This window comes from Triturus cristatus, chromosome 6, assembly GCF_964204655.1.
Source record: "Triturus cristatus chromosome 6, aTriCri1.1, whole genome shotgun sequence".
NCBI lineage: Eukaryota > Metazoa > Chordata > Amphibia > Caudata > Salamandridae > Triturus > Triturus cristatus.
In genome coordinates, this window is record NC_140589.1 from 512,974,646 (window position 1) to 512,993,463 (window position 18,818).

The 18,818-nt window shown below is 43.9% G+C and overlaps 1 protein-coding gene across 5 annotated transcripts in view; it reads left to right on the plus strand.

Annotated features, from left to right (window-relative positions):
• Window positions 1-18,818, plus strand: part of RIMS1 (regulating synaptic membrane exocytosis 1) — a 1,904,179-nt gene that overhangs the window by 1,602,840 nt on the left and 282,521 nt on the right. For all 5 annotated transcript variants that reach the window (XM_085610935.1, XM_085610937.1, XM_085610936.1 and 2 more), the window contains one exon: window positions 591-757. In XM_085610935.1, coding sequence (XP_085467061.1) covers window positions 591-757 — 167 coding nt within the window. The remainder of the gene's footprint in view (window positions 1-590; window positions 758-18,818) is intronic.

Consider the following 18,818-nt stretch of genomic DNA (forward strand, 5'->3'; position numbering starts at 1 on the left):
CCTTAGCACAGGGAGGGGGGGAGGGGGGGGGGAGGGAAGGCCTAGCAACGAAGGGGTTAAAAGAGTAAGTTGATTTTTGGAAAGCAAGTTCAGAATGTCTGCACCTTGGTTCCCTTACAAGTACTGGCTACTAATTTTCAAATACCTAGTTTAAAAGGTAACATGACATAGGAGTCCTAAGTCCCTAGATAAGGAGACCGAGGCCTTAAAAGAACATTCTAGATTACATCGGCATTAATACTCTGATAACTTTGTCTGCCATCCATTTGTGAAGTGTATTTTATTGATTAGAGAGTTTCAACAAATGTATACATTCCAAAGTTATTAAAGTATTGAATAAACCCATAGAAAAAGGTTATGTCGCTCCTTTATAATGTTCATATTTGGGGTTCTGTACATTTGTTTTACATTTTTGTACAGATGTCAAAATGACTGTGATATTACCACACTCTCCCAAAGTTGTGTGAAATTTTAAATCTTTTCTTTCGACTTTCTGAAATATGAATCGCACACTGCACAGTGTTAAATCTTTATATATATTCTTTTTTTAGTGGTTCCTCACAATTTCTTTCTTTCTTTATTATGTTTAGTTTACCCTGCATAGAGATCAGTACAGAAGTTGTGATAACGTCTCTGCCAAATCATCAGATAGTGACGTCAGCGATATTTCAGCCATTTCACGTACCAGCAGTGCCTCACGCCTCAGCAGCACAAGCTTTATGTCAGAGCAATCGGAGCGTCCAAGGTGCAGAATCAGGTGAGGTCACTCTTAGCGTTTACATTGGCTAAGCCAACATTTGTGATGCCAATTAAGTTAATCTGTTTCGATACAGCATTTTAAAGATATATGAGAAAACAAAGCAGGTTATCACTTTAAGATATCTCTAATTAGATTTTTTTTCTTGTCAAGAAGCATTGCTGAGGTAGAATTTCTGAACACAGTCTGACAAGTAGCTCAAGCTGAAAAGAGACTCAGGCCCTTGATGAGTTTTTGAGATTTGTGGTTGTCGTAAAAAGGATTTCTGAGTAAATTCGTAAAAAACGACAGTATAATGCACTGTGTTGCTCTTCTTTTACAGTGTTGCATTATAGTGGGTGCCCGTATCACTCTGTATACTCTTTGTCATAAGACCACTGTTAAAAAATGTCTGAGTAGGAACTAAAGATAAAAGATTTATGACATAGTTTTGTGGCTTTTCAGTACATTTTCCTTTTCTAGATAGTTTTTGATAATCAAAAACAATAATATATTATCGAATTGACAACCAGTTTTAAAGCACAAAAAATGCATAGCTGTGCACAAGAGTTCTACAGTTCCAAATAGTTACCCGTGCTCTACCTTATGCACGCACAGACTCATATACACCCACACGAATAGTGGTTACTGTTGAACAAGCAATAATAACTGAAATCTTATCATGTATATATAGAATGACTGATACCGTTTAGTATTTGCCATGTAGTGAATCGAGTTTATTTTGTAGCCCATGTCTGCAAATGTAAATACAGAGGATGCTGCAAAAAAGAAGTCAATCAACTTCAAATCAGTAGAAGGAATATCAGTGGAATCAACACTGAAGGAAACAAAACACTTATTCTTCAAAATGAATGTGAGGTTCCAAAACACAGCTCTATCTCCTGTGGTACTATGTTGGTTGGCAATAGCAATTTATGGAACCGAGTCTTTTCTCACAATTGTGTGTGTCTTGTTTGTCTGCAGTCTGTTTTTTGTTGGCTTTGCACTTTCTGTTCATCTGTGGCTATCCAGTTGTGTGCCCAGATATCCTTTTAGAGGGCATAGGTCGAGGTTCCATACAGCAACTGTGATGTTATCGGTCCCAAAGTGTTTGCTATGCATAATTTGTTTGTTTTCTGCTGCAAGACTAGACGCCATAAAAGCATTTTGACTCGCTTTATATTTTCTTCATCATCTTGCTGTTTTTGCCCTTATGGGCCGTGGCATTTTGGGCCACAGGGCTGTCTGGGTGATTGCAGTTGTTTTATCCTCTTTCATCTTTAAGTTTTTGAATAGTTCTTTAAAATCTTGCATATTCTGATTACTTGCATGTTTCATAATTGTACCAAACTTTACATATGTAACGTGCATCTGTTGTGGTTGGATGAGTTTCCCAATAAAAACGAGTTGAAAAGCGTTTGTATCTTGTGTGAAGAACATTAAGCAGGGAGCGGCTATGCAAAAGCTCAATGCAGTAATATGATTTACTTAATTGGTTATTTTCTGCGGTACCATACCCAATGATCTGGTTGTTTTCTACATAATTTTTGTTCTACTGTTTCCCTGCTACTAAATGTATCACTGTAATGTCTTCATTATCACCTCACTGATTTTCTGATTCTGTTGTTTTTAGCACTTTGGTTGTCTATTCTGTATCCTTTCTCATGTTTGCTGAGCTCTTTCAATTCGTCTTTATTGTTGTTAATGTTTTTCTTTTTCACTCACTGTATGAAATTGGTTTCTTCATTGCAAAGTGTGTGAGAGCTGCGTAAGTAATATGTAAACATTTGTCTTTTTATCCGATTTTAGCACTTGACTCTCTCAAGTGGCAAAGCAGAAAAGTCCAACGCCTACTGAGGGGAGGTAGTGTGGACTAGCAATCACAATTCACTGTCACAAAACAACCACAAAATTTCCACCAAAAGGAGAAGGGAGCAGTAAAAATGTCTGAGTCTCGTGGTGGCACGTGCTGTGTGTCTTAATATTGCCCTCACTCACACAATTGTGTGACATGCTTCATCATAGGGCTGCTACAAAACACCCCGGCACAGCCAACGCCTGGGGTGGAGGAATAGGGTGGGGAAGACAATACAACACAAAAGAGAAACAATGTTTTTTTTTTTTGATAATCAAGTTTATTGGCATTTATAGTAAACAAAGCATACAAGGACAGCATTAACTTATACACTGTAGCAAAGTCCATCAACAGTAGACAGCAGTACATCGGACCCAGGAGCAAGGACCCTGGAGGGGCCACCTCATGGATATAGCACAATTGTAAGGAAACTTGCATATTAATCAGAACAACAAATTTAGCCACTTGCCCCACACCTTTTCGAACTTCTCGGGACATCCCCTAGCCTCAAAGAGTGGTTCCTCTTGGGCCGCACACCAATCTACCCCTCGTCTCCATTTACGCACAATAGGGGGTCTGGCCTGGGACCAAGCCACCGTAATGTCTCGTTTAGCCACTGCAATCGCAGTGCCCAAGAAGCGTTTGTATGCTCTGGAGCCGTCGAGACCGTCAAAAACTCCCAGAAGGAGACGCAAGGGGTCATGGGGAACCAACCATCCCAATGTCTGCGTGAGCTCTGACTCAACACCCGCCCAAAAAGAAGCAAGAAGAGGACACTGCCTGACCATGTGGTAGAAATCAGCCGGGGCGTGACTACACCGAGGACAGGCTGGAGAGGGGCGTAGTTTTGCCCTGTACAGACGCACAGGGGTAAGGAATGCCGTGTGCAAATAATAAAGTTGAACAAGACGTAATTTAGAGAAGGTCGTCAGGGTTTTAGGAGCCATGGTCGCGTCTTGCCAGTCTGCTTCTTCCAAGGGACCCAACCAACCTTCCCAGCGGGTGCGGAGTGAGTCTAGGGTCGCGGAGCCATTGTTCACCAGGGAGCGGTAAATCCGTGACCCCCCCCCTCTACCCAGGTCTCCCATCATGACTTGGGCTTCTTGCGGGCTAAATTCAGGGAGGGAGGTGGCTGGTGGGATATGGAGAAACAATGGTTTTAAAGTGACTGGGAACATCGGAAGTGAAGGTGCAGTATGGTGTAGGTTCAAACTAGCTCGGAGGTGTCGCTGTGCCTATAACTTTATTCCTGGACCCTCCAGCCAGGGTTAAAAACGTGAAGGATGGTGGTGATTGGGAAATGTAATGTGTTCCTTACACCCCATAAAGGAGGACAGCTACACCTAATGCAACCTTTCACAACAGCTTTGGTGGACCACAAGCAAAGGAAATATGCAGATTCGGGGCCCCGCGGGGCACTATGAGGTGCTCCTCGGCCCGATCCTTGCATATTGAATGAGCTTTGTTCCTAGGCTTCCTGTCACGTTCTGCCAACTCTACTTTTTGTAAGGTGGTATACCCTGTTTCCACCCTGAGCACCCATCTGTCCTATTTTCCATTGGGAGTGGCACAGGGACCCCCAAAGCGCACGTGGCTCTACAGGCTGCCAGCTCTTTATTGGAGCCTGCATCCTGAGAGTGCTGCTCGTGCCTGCACTGATTTCTGCAAGTGACAGCATGCACAATGTTCCTGCCTCCATAGGGTGGGAGGCTAAGGGTAGGATTAATCTGTGCCCCATACACAGGCACAGGCAGAGAGTGAGCACCCTACATACTTTTTCCTGGCTCCCGGGACCTGTTCTCCAGCCCCCTCTCTCTGCATTGGGGTCTGGGAATGGGGAACCAGGCCCCAAAAAATACTGTGACATCCCTGGGGAGATGGGAGTCCCTGGAGGCAGAGAATAAGCACAAGAATGGGGGTGGGGCACAAATGTCCTCTTCCCAGGGGCAATAAGGTTAATTTAACAAAAATACACGTAGTGCAGATCTCCGAGCCCTGGCCCACCCTGGGCTTAATTCTTTAACATACAGTGAATGGCCACACACTCCCTTTCTCTATTCAAAGGTGAACTCTTAAAATGGACATATCTCAGGCTCTGTTGGCCCTATTTTTGTCACATTTAGCTCGTTCCGCTCCTGGTGACCAGACCTAGCTGCATGTTAACCAGACCTTCAGGCTTCTAAAGGGGCATATTCTGGAAGGAGCTGGATTTACTGGTTTGCTGCACCAGCTCTTCTCTTCTGCCTGACTTCTAGTGTTCCTCTCCTGCTGGTGGGACATCTGGTGCAACCCCAACCAGTCCGCAGAGCACACTCTTGTCCTCCCTCCCCAGATGCCAGAGCCTCCTGACTGTCTTGCAGAGCCTGTGGGGTCATGTCCACATGTTTCCATGGAGATGCTAGGGGAACCATCCAGGGTCCCACAGCAGGTCCTTTCCTCCAACTGGTCCTCAGGGGGCATAAGGGGCCAGCACCATTGGCCCCAGAGATACTAATCCTAGTCATGGGGTTGAGCTGAAGACAATTCCTTAGTCCGTCTTTGCAGGGCCTCAGGTGACTTGTCAGCTGAGTATTGTTTCCACCGTCATTGCTTCCCAGGTCCAGGCTCTTTTAAACTGTCACCCCCCCCCCCCCCCCCCCTTGCACAAGTGGTTTTAAGGGGGGGATGGAGATTAACAAATGCCATGCACCACTGTCCCCATCCTCCTGCACAGTATTTTGGGACAATCCAGCAGAGCAACTTCACTTCTTCTCTGGGGGCCTCGGCTCCACCCCTAGCTGATATGAGTGCCAGATCCCTGCCCACCAAAACTTCAATGGCGAGCCCCTACTGTGTTGGCTTCAGCTGTCTGGCCCTCCCCCTTTGTTCTCGTGGGCCTGACTGTCCCATCCCAGGTGCAGTGAGACAGGCTAATTATCAGATGCAGATTTCTCCCATGACCCTTTCATCTCCTAGGAACTAGGTCAATCACTGATAATTGCTCTTTTTGTGTGGGGTGGTCTGTGTTCTGTTACGGAGCAGAGTGATTAACTTGGCTCTGTAGGGCATACAAAGGCCTGGAATCTGATTGTAAGTTGAGCCAGAAAAAGATGACATTTCCTGAAGTCCCATAAGATGTGGACGTAGTGTGTTGTGAAATACGAATTCAAACTCAGCGTTCATGTTTTACCCTAGTTTAATACCTTTCTGGAGCCCTGTAGTCTCAAGTGGAGCAAAACTATACTGCGGGGCAGATTTAGCCAATTTGTATTATGCAGTGAAAAAACCTCTGAATTTCCTGTAAGCCCTTCAGACCTACACTATGAATGCCCTTTGTTATTATAAGGTCTGGCCCAGGTCATCAGCAATCCTTGCATAGACCCTTCTTTGACTGGCTAGCTATGCACAGATACTAGGCTGTGCACGACGGTAGTCTCAAATATGCAGCCAGCATACATGGGTCTGCACACATGTTCATGCGTACCCAGCCCAGTGCCTCTTACCCTAGATGTACCACGGTGGCCTTATCTTAAAAGGTAGACACTGGTGGTAAACATGCTCAGTCCAATTTCTGGGAATTTACAGTGAGTGAGACTCACCCACAATAAAGGTCCAAAAACGGGGTCGTCAAAACAGAAAAATACTGGTGGACTAAATGGGTGTAGCCCATTTGTTACACTTCCTGTCTGTCTCGGTTCACTTTCATCCATGATACTTTCATTCTTTTAGCTCTTCACCTTTTGCCCTACATGAAGTTTGCTCCTTTCCTCTTATGCATGTCTCCACACCAATAGCATTATCTGTCTGATAAGCTTTCCCTTCTAAAACTTTTGTACCTGTCCCATTTTCTATTAGCACTTCCACCTCGCTTTGTTCTCTCTTTACAAGTTGTTACCTTCCACAGACCTGTGACTCTTCCTCAGTCTTTGATTTGTTACTAAAATGTGATAGAGCTCTGGATTTTAGTTGCTCACCCTAGGGCAACGTGTACAGTTTATGGGAATCAAGTATGAGTACTGCAGTGTTGTTGCAAAGTACTGGTGGTAACTGACTCTGACTGTCCCTGGGCTCTGCCAAACCAGCCCCAGGGCTAGCGCTATGCTGAAAACACAATTAGAATACGGTGAAAACACATACATACCCAGGGGAACACTATGGGTTAGGGTACCTCTATTATTGGCATACTCTCCAATAAGGTCCTAGTACATAATAGCGCAGGGGGATTAAAACTGCCTTTAATTCCATAGTATATAATAAGGCATGGCAGTTTAGAGGTCAACAGCCCTTTCTGCACTTGCATGTATGCACTGCTGAAGCCTGAGGTCAGTTTAAAAGCAGCCCTGTGTTGAAGGACTGCTTTCAGCCTGTAAATTGTGTCCAAACTCGACTTTGGTGTTTGGGGCACTTAAAAGATGATAAACTACAATAATTTGGCATATTAGGTACCCCCACCCTCTCCCCTAGGTGTCCCAGGGGTTGGGGGTCAGGTACTTATAAGGAGGACCCTTATAAAAGAGGTTTTATATGCCTTGGTGACAGTGAAATTGCACATTTCACTTGCCTCATCGTAGCAAAGTGCTTCTCAAAATCGACTTTTGTGCTAGGAGCACTGGGGAGTGAGGATCTACATACGTTTTGTATATTCAGAACCCCTAAAGTCTCCCCTAGGTGTCCCAGGGGTGGGGGGCCCTGAAGATATAAGCAGGGTCCTTACAAACAATATTTTAGAAGCCCTGCTGTTGAAGAAATTGCCCAGTTTGTTTTCTTCATTGAAGATCCCCAGCCCCATAGGTTAACATGGCAATCAGTTATTATTTAATACCTAATGCTAGGCTTTACTGAAAATATAATTCAAGGATTTAGGAGAATAGTATTGACAAATCTAACAATATGCTGTTTTTGAATTTATCCTGAAATGTACAGAAAATAAGTTAAAAGACTTTCTTCTCTGTAAGCCAAAATTCAGCCTTCCAGTGAGCTGTCTCGATTGGCCAGAGTTAAGAGGATTAGCCAGACTGCTTTGATAAAGTGATAAGTGGCACCTGGGGTGAAGAGCCATTCTGGGAGGAGAGGGTTCTGCTGCATATGAAATCCAGAGCAAGGGGCAGGGGTTGTAAACCATGAGGTTCAAAGGCCCAGGGGGAGAGGCAGAGAAAGCCAGGTCCATTTACGCCCACCCCCACTGAACTCAGCTTAAGGAAGGAATATGCAGCTGCCAGGGGGAGGGAGGCTATGGAAACGAGCCATCGTGAAGGTTGGTTTGGCCAGCTCTTGCCTCTCTGTTGAGACTTCAGCCTTGTTGGATTTTGGAGAAATAGTGCTTTTTGGGAGACTATTGTGCCACACTTTGGAGGAGATGGTGATGCTCTGGGGTGTTGTCATGCACCTCATTAGACACGAGTTCCCTCCTGTGTGACCCCAGAGAACACTGAATAAGTATCTCAGAGGAGCAGTGCCTCGCAGATCTGCTGCTTGAAACCACAGAAGAAGAAGGTTCCATGCTGGAAGATTGATATGCAACAACCAGGCCCTGCACTCTGACTGACTGGGCCAGCTGCATAATCTGGAATCACAGCCCTCTGGACCTAACTTTCCTCAAAAGGGCTAAAGTGTGGACTCCCTGCAAGCTGTAGGTTAACAGAGCTCACCCGGACCATCACCACCAAGAATCCCCAGCCTGGAGTGACTCCAGTATATTTGTAAGAGTTTGGTTCAAGTGGATTGTGGGAATTGAAATCCCAAACTTTCAAGGACCATCGTGTAGCTTCCAGGCCCTTGGAGTAAGTTTGGGACACTTTGGGGCCCCCACAGGAACTTCAGGAAGATGATCCAGAAGTTTGGAGCAACTTTGGAAAAAAGCTCCATAAGTGGACTGAGTCAACCTGGCCAGCCAAGCTGGTGACACTCAACCTTGAGCCAGCCTGCCCTCCATGTTCATCCTGCTGAAAAGCTCCGAAGGTCCGACTTCCAGAGTTTGACTGGGAGCTGGTCAAAACCCAAACCCGGGAGCCCTCACCAAATCTGGCCTGGTGAGGAGCATCATTGAGTTATCCCATGAGAAAAAGCTCCATAAAGTTTCTAAGTCCAAAGGTAGAAGAGGTGACCAGGAGCAAAGGCGAGAGTCAAGTCCCACTCCTTCAACTGCGAGCCGACCTGGATCCTTAGTTCGTCCCACTGGAAAGCTCTGGTGAAATTCGGAAGTTTTCATCTAACTATAACTTCCTTTTAATCTTGGGGTTCTCTGGTGAATATATATGTAGATAGATAGATAGATAGATAGATAGATAGATAGATAGATAGATAGATAGATAGATAGATAGATTAAACAAAGGTTAAGTAAAGTTATTTTGGGTTTGGCAATAACACAGTAAACATGCAGATATAGCTGCAAATTAAAACCGAAATGCTTAGTACCACAATCTGTAATTTGCATACCAGCCATGTAAACCATAACTCAAATACCATATGCAAAGCTTATAACTTCACCCTTCATGTGACCCATACAATAACAGTTGTAAATATTCTTACAAATGTGATTAGATTTCACATTATTCTTAACAATATGATAGAGATGAAAATGAATGTAGAATTATTGAGTGGGTTGAGTATACATTAATAATTTACATTATGCTTTTGGTATTGTTACTTATTCTTATAAACAATGCTGCCTTTTTTATGGAAAAAAATAATTTCTGATGACTACTTCTTATTTCAGAATTCCCATTTTTTAAATATTCCCCCGGTGTCAGACTGAATGTAGACATTTTTAAACGGTACCCTTGTGCAGCGGGAGGCAGCATTGTGTGGCTCCTTGCTTTTATTCTGCTCCTGAAGTGACAAGCAGAGCCACATATAACTGCCACCCAAGCTTTCCGGTTTTGTTTCTTTCTGTTCCACCAAACACAGATCTGAACTACCCTCGTCTCTTCATGAGACTGCTTTCTTGAAATTTAACTTTAAATACCAGTGTACAAGGGAAAATATCACCCTCTAAAACCAAAGTGTTCTAACCTTGTAGAGATTGTTGCAAGCAAATGTCTGTGACAGATCCCCAACAGAATTGTCTTTGGTGCTTGGGGGTCATGCTAAGAATCTAAGGCCTGCAGCAACTGCACCTTGATGAATCCACAGGCCACCCAAAACTGTGAGGCTAAGCTGTGCATTGTTAAACACCAGAAGTTTTTGCGCTATGACTGGTCAAAGTCGAAGGGAAGGTCTAGTTCCTGCTCCAAAATTCGTTCCTGCAGCAGATCTTCCTCCTGGTCAAAGTCACTGGGTATGTTAAAAAATAAACATAAGAAGTACAATCGGGAATTGGCATCTTCCCGCGACCCTCAAACTTCTGAGAAAACATAAACATGCCTTTTGATCTTGCTCCAGTACTTGATATCCTTTGGAGCCAATTCCGACTCTCACCTCAGTGCAACCTGAATTTCCAGGTCCTTGATGACACCGCAGCAAATCCACAAGTTCCATGAAGTATGCTGTGTCTCTTTGGCTCCCTCTGGTGTGCCTTTGGGTTCCAAGGAACCGCAAGGACCTCCAACAGGGACCACACCGGCGGGTCTTCCGTTGGTGCCTGCTGGAACCTCTGGACCTATTTCAGGCCCCACACATGCTTTGGTGCTGACATTAGTATAGGCACTACAACCCATGGCAGACCTGGGAGGATCAATGCTGATGCCGCCAGATGACAAAGCACAACAAATAGTGCTCTCTAACTCCAAGCTTACTCTATGTTGACATCGATCAAGGCCATGCCCTAATTGCCGTGGGCCACAGCCTTTCAGCATCCCATGGGACTTTGGCACTGACTCTGATAATGACTACTATGATGAAGGGTATGTGTTTGCTCAAGCATATACTGAAGACATCTGGTGTGATGGGTGGCAACATTGCAGTGGACTGGATACTTCTCTAAACATCGGGCTGGTCTTTCTACCTTTGCTAGCTACTGATTTCAGTACCTCCATCTGAGTAGTGATGCAAAGGGCAGATAAGGTTCTTTTTTACATTTTTCTTTATTATAACATTTGCATATAGAACAAGGGAGCAGAAAATACATATCTGGTCCCTATGTACAGAAGACATAAAAACATGACAACAATAGATATGGTCATCAATTCCAACAGTGCTGTAAACAGATCAGGCCTGTGTAGTTGATGTCTTGGAAGTCTGGCCTGCGAGGCGCAATGGGAGGTGGTGTGCAAAATGTCACTGGAGTGAGAAGCCCTCCAGTGCTTCCAGGAGGCAGGTGCAGGCCTATGGCAGCTGAGAGGGAAGAGGGGGGAAGGGAAGACCCTGGGTCGGGTGTGCATTGAGAGGATCCACAGGACGGCTGACTGAGGACCATCTGTTTGTCTTATAGAAGGAAGTGCTGACCCTTCTGACCAAAGGAGCCATGGAGAGGGTACTGGATTATAAATGGGAACTGGCTGTTACTTCTGCTACTTTCTGTGCAAAAACGGTCAGAGGTCCCGTATTAGACCTTTGTCCTCTCAATGCCTTTCTTTGGAACTGCAAGTTCAAGATGCTCACTCTTACCCAGGCCGTGTCTGCCCTTGACCCTGGAGACTTGATGGTAGCATTGGACCTGCAGGACTCTTATTTTTAACGTCACCCGACCTGCAGGCCCACATGCATTACCTGAAGTTCCGAGTGGTGCAAGAGCATTTTCAGGTCGCTGTGCTCCTCTTTGGCCTCACCACTCCTCTCAGGTGTTCACGAAAGTGATAGCAATGGTTCAGTGCAACTTTGGAGGTCAGGGATTCCAGTCTTTCCATGTCTCGACAATTGACTTGAAGTAAAGCTCCTAATGTCCAACTCCATTTCAAGCAGGCCTGACTCAATCTTAGGTAATGGGAGCTGCCATTTTCTCAATTCTAGACAACGGGTTCGTCATTTTTCCCGATTTATGCAGAATCATTTAGGGGTGGGTAAAATATTCCATTCTGCCTTCAGAATGGGCAGAATTTTGGCTACCCCATGTTATTCTTGTAATGCAGAGTTCTGGCCAAATTCCGCCAATCGTTGGGTGGTGGAATGTGTTACTTGCAACGCGTGCCAAATCGGTAAGTTAGCAAGTGCGAGCTAGATTTGGCATCCCCCAGGGTGATTTTCAGTCGGTAGGAGGATATCTGGTGCGTGACCATTCGCGGTCAGAATGCTGCTGCTAGAGTAGAAAATCTACTTTATCCGCAGCAAAATCAACTCGAGTAGCTGAACCCTCTGGTGTGGTTTGTGCTGTTTTTTTTAGCAAAGGAAGTTCTCCTGTTGTTTAATCACAGCATGGGTAGTGCAACGCGCCGATTCCTGCATGTTTGCAGAACTCCGCAGAATTTTGCAGGCTTTTTGTAGAGCGCAGAGTCAAATTCCATGAGTTTCTCCCACCCCTAGAATCAATGTCATGTCTGCCACTGATACAGATGTCATCTGACCTTATCATTCCAAGAACTGTGAAAATGTCAAATCATTCAGACAATTACATAGATCTCACACCTGATGTGACAATAAGTTCAAGACAAGTGTCAATTGATCACAATACCATGGTCAAATAGGAGCACACACAGACATGTAGCCAAAAGAGTGTAGTCTGAATTCACGTCAATTTAACTTATGTGTCAAACCTTCCTAAACCAGAAAATCGAATCTCTGATAAGATTTACTATATAAGGACTGCCCCCTGACCACTTGTCAGGAGAAGGCCTTCACCCAGATTATCATACAAGATACTGAGGAAGACGGTCTTGAATGCTGCCAACCCACCACGAAGATGCTCCATTGCATCTGATGCAGCTAATGAGCTGAGTCCAGGAGAAGGGTCGCTGCTATGGCATAAATTGTTCTCTTGCAGGGAACATTGCCTTCACACTTCTTTGATAATCAGAGCTTTTGCTGGCAACAAGGTTTTGCAGTGAGTTGCTTCTTCCTAAGAAAGTCTAGATAGCAAGTTCAACTTTCTTTGCTCTCCAAGCATAGCGCATAGCAGTACGTTTCAGGTTGTTGGATTCTACCTGACATTTTAACAATGTTTGAAATATTCATTTTTTTTGTTCTTTGTTAACAGCATGCCTATGTGCTGTTTTTCTGCTATTCACCGTGGTTGTTTTAGATGTGCTGAGAAACAGGTACGCTTGTTGCAATAAATGCTTTTAGTTAAAAGTATCTATTCTTTTTAGTATTGTTGGTATGTGTGATATTGTAAAGAGAAATAGGTCTGTTTCCGATGCCACAGTGCTCCAGATCCCAATTTGGGTATTGTTAGTAACCGAAAAGCAATTATTCCACTTTAGCAATGCACTGGGTGGGGTTTTGTGGCACTTCAATAATCTGCCTTTCACATTCAGCATTGGTGCCTTGAACCAAAGTTCACCTGTGCCATCGGTGGGTGGGAAAACTAACATTGTAGAAATACGCCAGTCGTAGTTTATACAACAGTTGGCGCCAACATGGGGCTTCTATCTTACGGTTGTGCATTGAGTAATTCTTTCGGTATTTACGCATGTGAACTATTGGTACGTTATTACGGAGATAGACATAGTAATTATGGTTACCTTCTACTGGGGATAATGGAGCACCTATGTGAGGAGGTTTGTGAAGCTTGACTCGTAAAAGGTTGTTCCCCATTCTGTGGGTTTTCAAATTCTTTGACTCCATTTTCAATTGAATACATTCTCCATGGCAGCACCTATTGCAATAGGAGCCAACTACTAGGAATCAGTCACTCAGCATCTCAAGTCACGAGGTCTCCCCAATGCAGGGGTTTAGAGGGGGTTATGTTTGTAATTGCTGCACATGCGGCATATGCCTTTAAGACATTTTACCCATGGGTACAGTTCGAGCACCTTGAGGCTGCTTCAGGGCAGGTTCATGCTTACAAAGCAGTGGCATCGCCTGCCCATTTTTGGGCTTTCAAAGATTTGGAAATCGCTTTGGCTTATCAGGAACACTAGATTTGGTTTGCTGGTCAATTGTCACATATGCACAGAAATGATTGATTGGAGCAATGAAAGGGCTACATGGCGAGTCTTAGCTGGCTACACACCTGTTTCTCATTTCTGACCCTAGCAGCCGCTGAAGGTGATAGGAATTTTAAATTAGACTGTATTCTTATATAGGCAACTCATACAATATGAGCAAATCACGCTAAGCTCCAGACCTGCTTTCGCCACAGGCAGGTCTTCATTGGCAGTTCCCCATGACGTACCTAAACAGGTACAAAATTAGCACAGAAATGCACCTGCTGTGAACTTAGGAAGGAAGTTAAGGGGTAACGTTTCTACACTTTCCTCCATCATCCTAAGCAATATTAAGAGAGAAGCTTTGGTTCTCACTATATGCCAGAGACTTGGAATGGTTCCAGTTTAAGATCATGAACTGCAACTACCAAAAATAACTGTGGAAGTGTATGCCTCTAGAGGTCCTGTTACCCTGGGTACCTGACACATTAAGGTAGATTTAAAACTTAAAAATGATAATGAAGGTTTGATTGAAAAGAAATCTGCAATAAAAGTGAATACGAAACAGAGGGAGAAAGAGAAAAGATGGACTAGTTCCCGTGCATCTTGTAGGGGTGGTTAAAATTTAAGGGACGATAAAATTAAAACATTCTAAACAGTATCAATAATCTGATAGCCACTCTCCATGTTCTTTTCAGGACACTGACAGAAAACGAGCAGAGAAAGGCATTTTCCAAGTACCGAAGAAAGGAGGAGTATAAATGGAACAGTGAAGCAGGAGGCAAGACAGAGATCAGCATAAAAAGGAAAGAGGAAGGATCAGACTAAAACTCCATTAAAAAAGAAGAATATAGCAGGACTTTCTAAAAAAACATGCTGATACAGCAACGAGTCCTCCTGTAAAACAGGACTTGGGCGAGAGCGCTTCTAGACAGTGCAGCAGATGTCAAGATAGTGTGTCAGATGCTTCAGAAGTTTCTGGATGCAAATCCATCTGATGACTTCACACAAATTGAGACTCCAAATAAACATTGACATCCTTCTGATAGGGTTTAAGATTTGAATATACAACTTGAAGGGGATATACTACACACCATTTAAGTAGCCTTCTGGTCGCAGATGATTCATGATTATGACATCATCCTAGCTGAAGAGGACTGACCACTAGTGTTTATTAGGGAAGTGCCTCGGGTAGGAAGTAATCAGAGTGTCTTTATCTCTTATAGTGCCAGATGTCTTCAGTGAACCCTATATCAGTGAGTGGGCTGTAAGACAGGCTCTGGTCTTATACAGAAACCAAGTATGGTGGTATAAACACTCTATCACACGTCATTCCCTTACACAGTGAACTTCAAGCACAAGCTCAATACCCTCTCAAACCAGAAGCAAATTGTGGCATTAAATCAATATTAGATCAGATGCAATATTAGGGCATAATGCGCCTTGCATTTCACCAATGAACACAACTCTTTTTCCAATCTCTAAACCAGACAGATCCTGTAGGATTGTTTTAGACTTTAGGACTCTAGAATCACAGACATGGACATATGCAGTGCAAAATGCCCATAGCACAGGTGTAATGGCCAACATGGTGCGAACAAAAATAAAAACAAGTCTGGATATCACCAATTTGCACCTGAAAGAGAGTATCTAACTGCCTTTAGTTTTAACGGGGTGAAATTCTCATTTTGTCTTTTGCCTATGGGCTGTAAGAACAGTGCTGGCTTATTCTCAGCACATATTATGGAGATCTTACAACCAGTTCCCGAGGTCTTGGTTTACATTGATGATATCTATCCTAGAGATGATGAATTGGATATACACATGACTAGGGTGGACAGAAAAGTGACTATATTAACATCAAACCGTTACAGGATTAATTCTAAAAAATTGAAGATTGCCTATCTGATGGTGACTTTCCTAGGATACAAGTTATCCAGTGAGGGCAAGAGTTTAACTCCTGATTTCCAGCAGAAGTCTTCTACCTTGTAGCCTCCTGACACAATCAAGAAGTTGCAATTCCTTTTAGGATTTGTCAGCTTTGGCCGTACTTTCTTGTTGCACTACATAGAGTGAGAGAAGATAATGTGTGACCTGATGTTTCCCACGTTTTCATCAAAACAGTGGACAAATAAACACACTGATATCTTGTTTGCTCAGCAAACAGACATGCTAGTGACTTACTGCTGCATGCATCAACATAAGGAATTGCAATTCCTAAATGGCGATTTTTAAGGAATCGCTATTTAGGAATAGCAATTCCTTATGCGTGTAGGAATCGCAAAAGAAATTGTGATTCCTAAACATTACCTAATAGCGATTCGCAAATTGCGAATCGCTATTAGGTAATGTCACTCCATTCATTCCTATGGGCCTACAGGCCCATAGGAATGAATGGGAATGCATCCGCAAATTGCGATTACCAAATTGGAAATCGCAAATTGCATGCAATTCCAAGGGTTCCAGGGTGCCTAAGGCTCCCCTGATGCACACTGCAAAAAGGTAAGTGTGCACATTTGGTTCATACACATGCCCTATGTGTGTGCCAAATGTCAGTTCAGAGAATGCGCAAATTATCCTCAACTTGAAGCTGATGGTCATTAACGTTTCCTAAATGCACAGTTTGCATTTAGGAAAGGCTTGATGCATTGTGTTTCGGGAATTGCAAATTGCTCTTCCCTAATTGCATTCCTCAATTTTGTAAAAAATTGTGATTACCTAAGTTGTGAATGGAAAGCCTTTGATGCACCAGAAAAAGCCTTTTTGCCCTTGCAAACGGGCCGATTCTGTGAATCGGTCCATTTGCGAGGGCAAAAATGCTTGATGCATGTGGCTCAAAATATATACAAACAAGAGACAATAAGATCAACCTGGTTATTAGAGTCATATCAAGTCACTCAAGTTATAACTATGTGACCTACAATGAGGGACAGACTGTTACTACAGCATACAAGTCACAATTGTATTCACCAGTCAATGCACGTTATGCTTCCACTGAAAAGAGGCTTGCAGCTGTGTCGACAGCTACTTTGAAGGAGTGCCCTTTGGCTTAGGAGAAACAAATGATTGTAGTTTCTCCCTTACCAGCACTAGCATCAACCACCAAAGAACGCGTTCCTAATGCTCACTCCAAAAATCTGAGGTGGGTGCAGTGGGTCTCTTCCTTAAGTGCAATGGATGTAAAGTATCAGTATTATCCCACTCTTCACAACAAGATTTTCTCCAATATGAACAATATTTTGTTCTAGCTTTGCCTACCTTGCCCATTTAGTATTACCAGAGCATATTCTATACAGATAGCTCTGCACAAACGGCGGTAGGAAAAAAATGAAAGTACTCCGCAGTCTGCGCAGCATTGCATATTGTAGTGAAAAATGCTGATTTCCATCCACAGCGCATTCCTAGATGACAGCACTGTACTTGCATTACCAAAGTCTGTTTGACTTCTGTGGCTGAAATATATAATCTGCAGACAGCCACAACTGCTTCAAAGATTCAGAGGTTGTTACACACACACATAATATTGGACGCATTTTGCTGATATTGTGCAAACAATATTAACCCTTCTTTGACAACTGGTATTGTGCATCTCTTTAAGACCATTGGCTCTGGTCTGGTGACTGGATATAAAGCAGTAGTTAGACTGGTAAAAAAATGTTTTCGCTCTTTGTTCTCCAGCCTGTTTGGAGGTTTTCCAACCATCTTACTGGTAATCGACTGTTGTTTTGTCATCTTTTTCCTGTTATGACAAGTGGACCGAGGGACCGAGTAGCGCATCTGTGCTGTATCAGGAGTGATACTCTCGTAAGACGATTCTTAATAATTTCCTTGTATGCCCTTAGCGGCAATTTTTGAAAAGTGACTGGCATCTTTAATATTCGCTGCATTGTGTAAGGCTTAATGCAGTTTTATTTTTGTTTTATGTTTTAATCTTTTTACTCACCTTTATTTTATTTCAACTATCTTTACCAGTTCTTGTGCAGCGCCGAGGAGCCTGTGCCTCCCAAAGGGGGTTGCTGGACCCCAGCTTGTGTTCTTTTTCCTGTTGCTCATCACTATCCTTTCAATTCAAAGTGCCCTAGTGTGCTTCCTGCTATGTTTGGCTACTGCCCCGCCCTCTCATCACGGCCCTCAAATGGGACCAAGAAGCCTGTCTGCGCTTCTGGCATGCTGATGGCATGCCATCTGTGGCCCTGGTCCTCATTCCCCTCCAGGCCTACCCGAGAGCAGAGTTACTATCTTCCAAACCCAAAGGTAAGACTGTGTCTTGCATAACACTTAACCCCCAGTACACACATAATCAGAGGATGTGTCCTAACTGCAATTTCCCCAGTCGGGTCATAATGTTAATATTTTGCCACAGGTAGGAGACTCAACTCCACACAGTGGGGTATATTCTCAAGAACGTGCAATAATCATCGCCAAAATAGGTCAACGCAATGTTTCATATCGCCTTCTATCGCAGGAAAATAGTTCTGTGTTAACGTCCTATTCACAACACGGCGGTAACATGCGATAGATTCCGATAACACGTCAAATGTTTGCGTTAGAATCACCGGGACGGTGATAAAAATGTATATGCGAACGTGAAAAAAGCTGCAAAGGGCCCAACAGTGATAAAAATACAGCAATAAGTAGCGCCACGCCTGCAAGTCCCACAAGTCAGGCGGGAAAAAATCACTATAAAAACGGCAGCAAAAAACACAAACAAAACACATACAACTGTGAAGCACCATGGAGGTAGCCGGAGCAAGCACAGAGGACAACCAGAACCCCACAAGCCCCACAGAGGACCGGCCTGGGACCAATATTGGGGAGACGGTAGCAGGTGTTGGGGGACCGGACACTGCACAACAGGACCTGAGCCAACAGCAACAGGGTGAGTAAAGACCAGGGACTGGGGAGCCGGGGGGAGATGGGCACAATGGCACACATGCACAATTAAGTATAGTACATCTGTGGGCAAACCATGTCACAACTCCGACCAAGAACCCAATTTACACAAGTCTGCAACATCTCAGCACTGTATAAGCACAGAAGTCAAAGGCACACCGCCTGAAAGGTATAAGGGCCCGCAAAATCAAAGCTTAAGGGGCAACCCACCCACATTGCAGCACACACACATAAGAATCCGAGCACCTCAACATTGTCAACAATGTGGTACAAACTGCAACACTTTCACAACAAAACAGAGGACACAACTGCTGCTGCTTGTGTGCAGAAAATGGCCATTCACATTTGGCATAGAAGGAAACTGTGAGATGACAATGTACAAGTACAACCTCACATC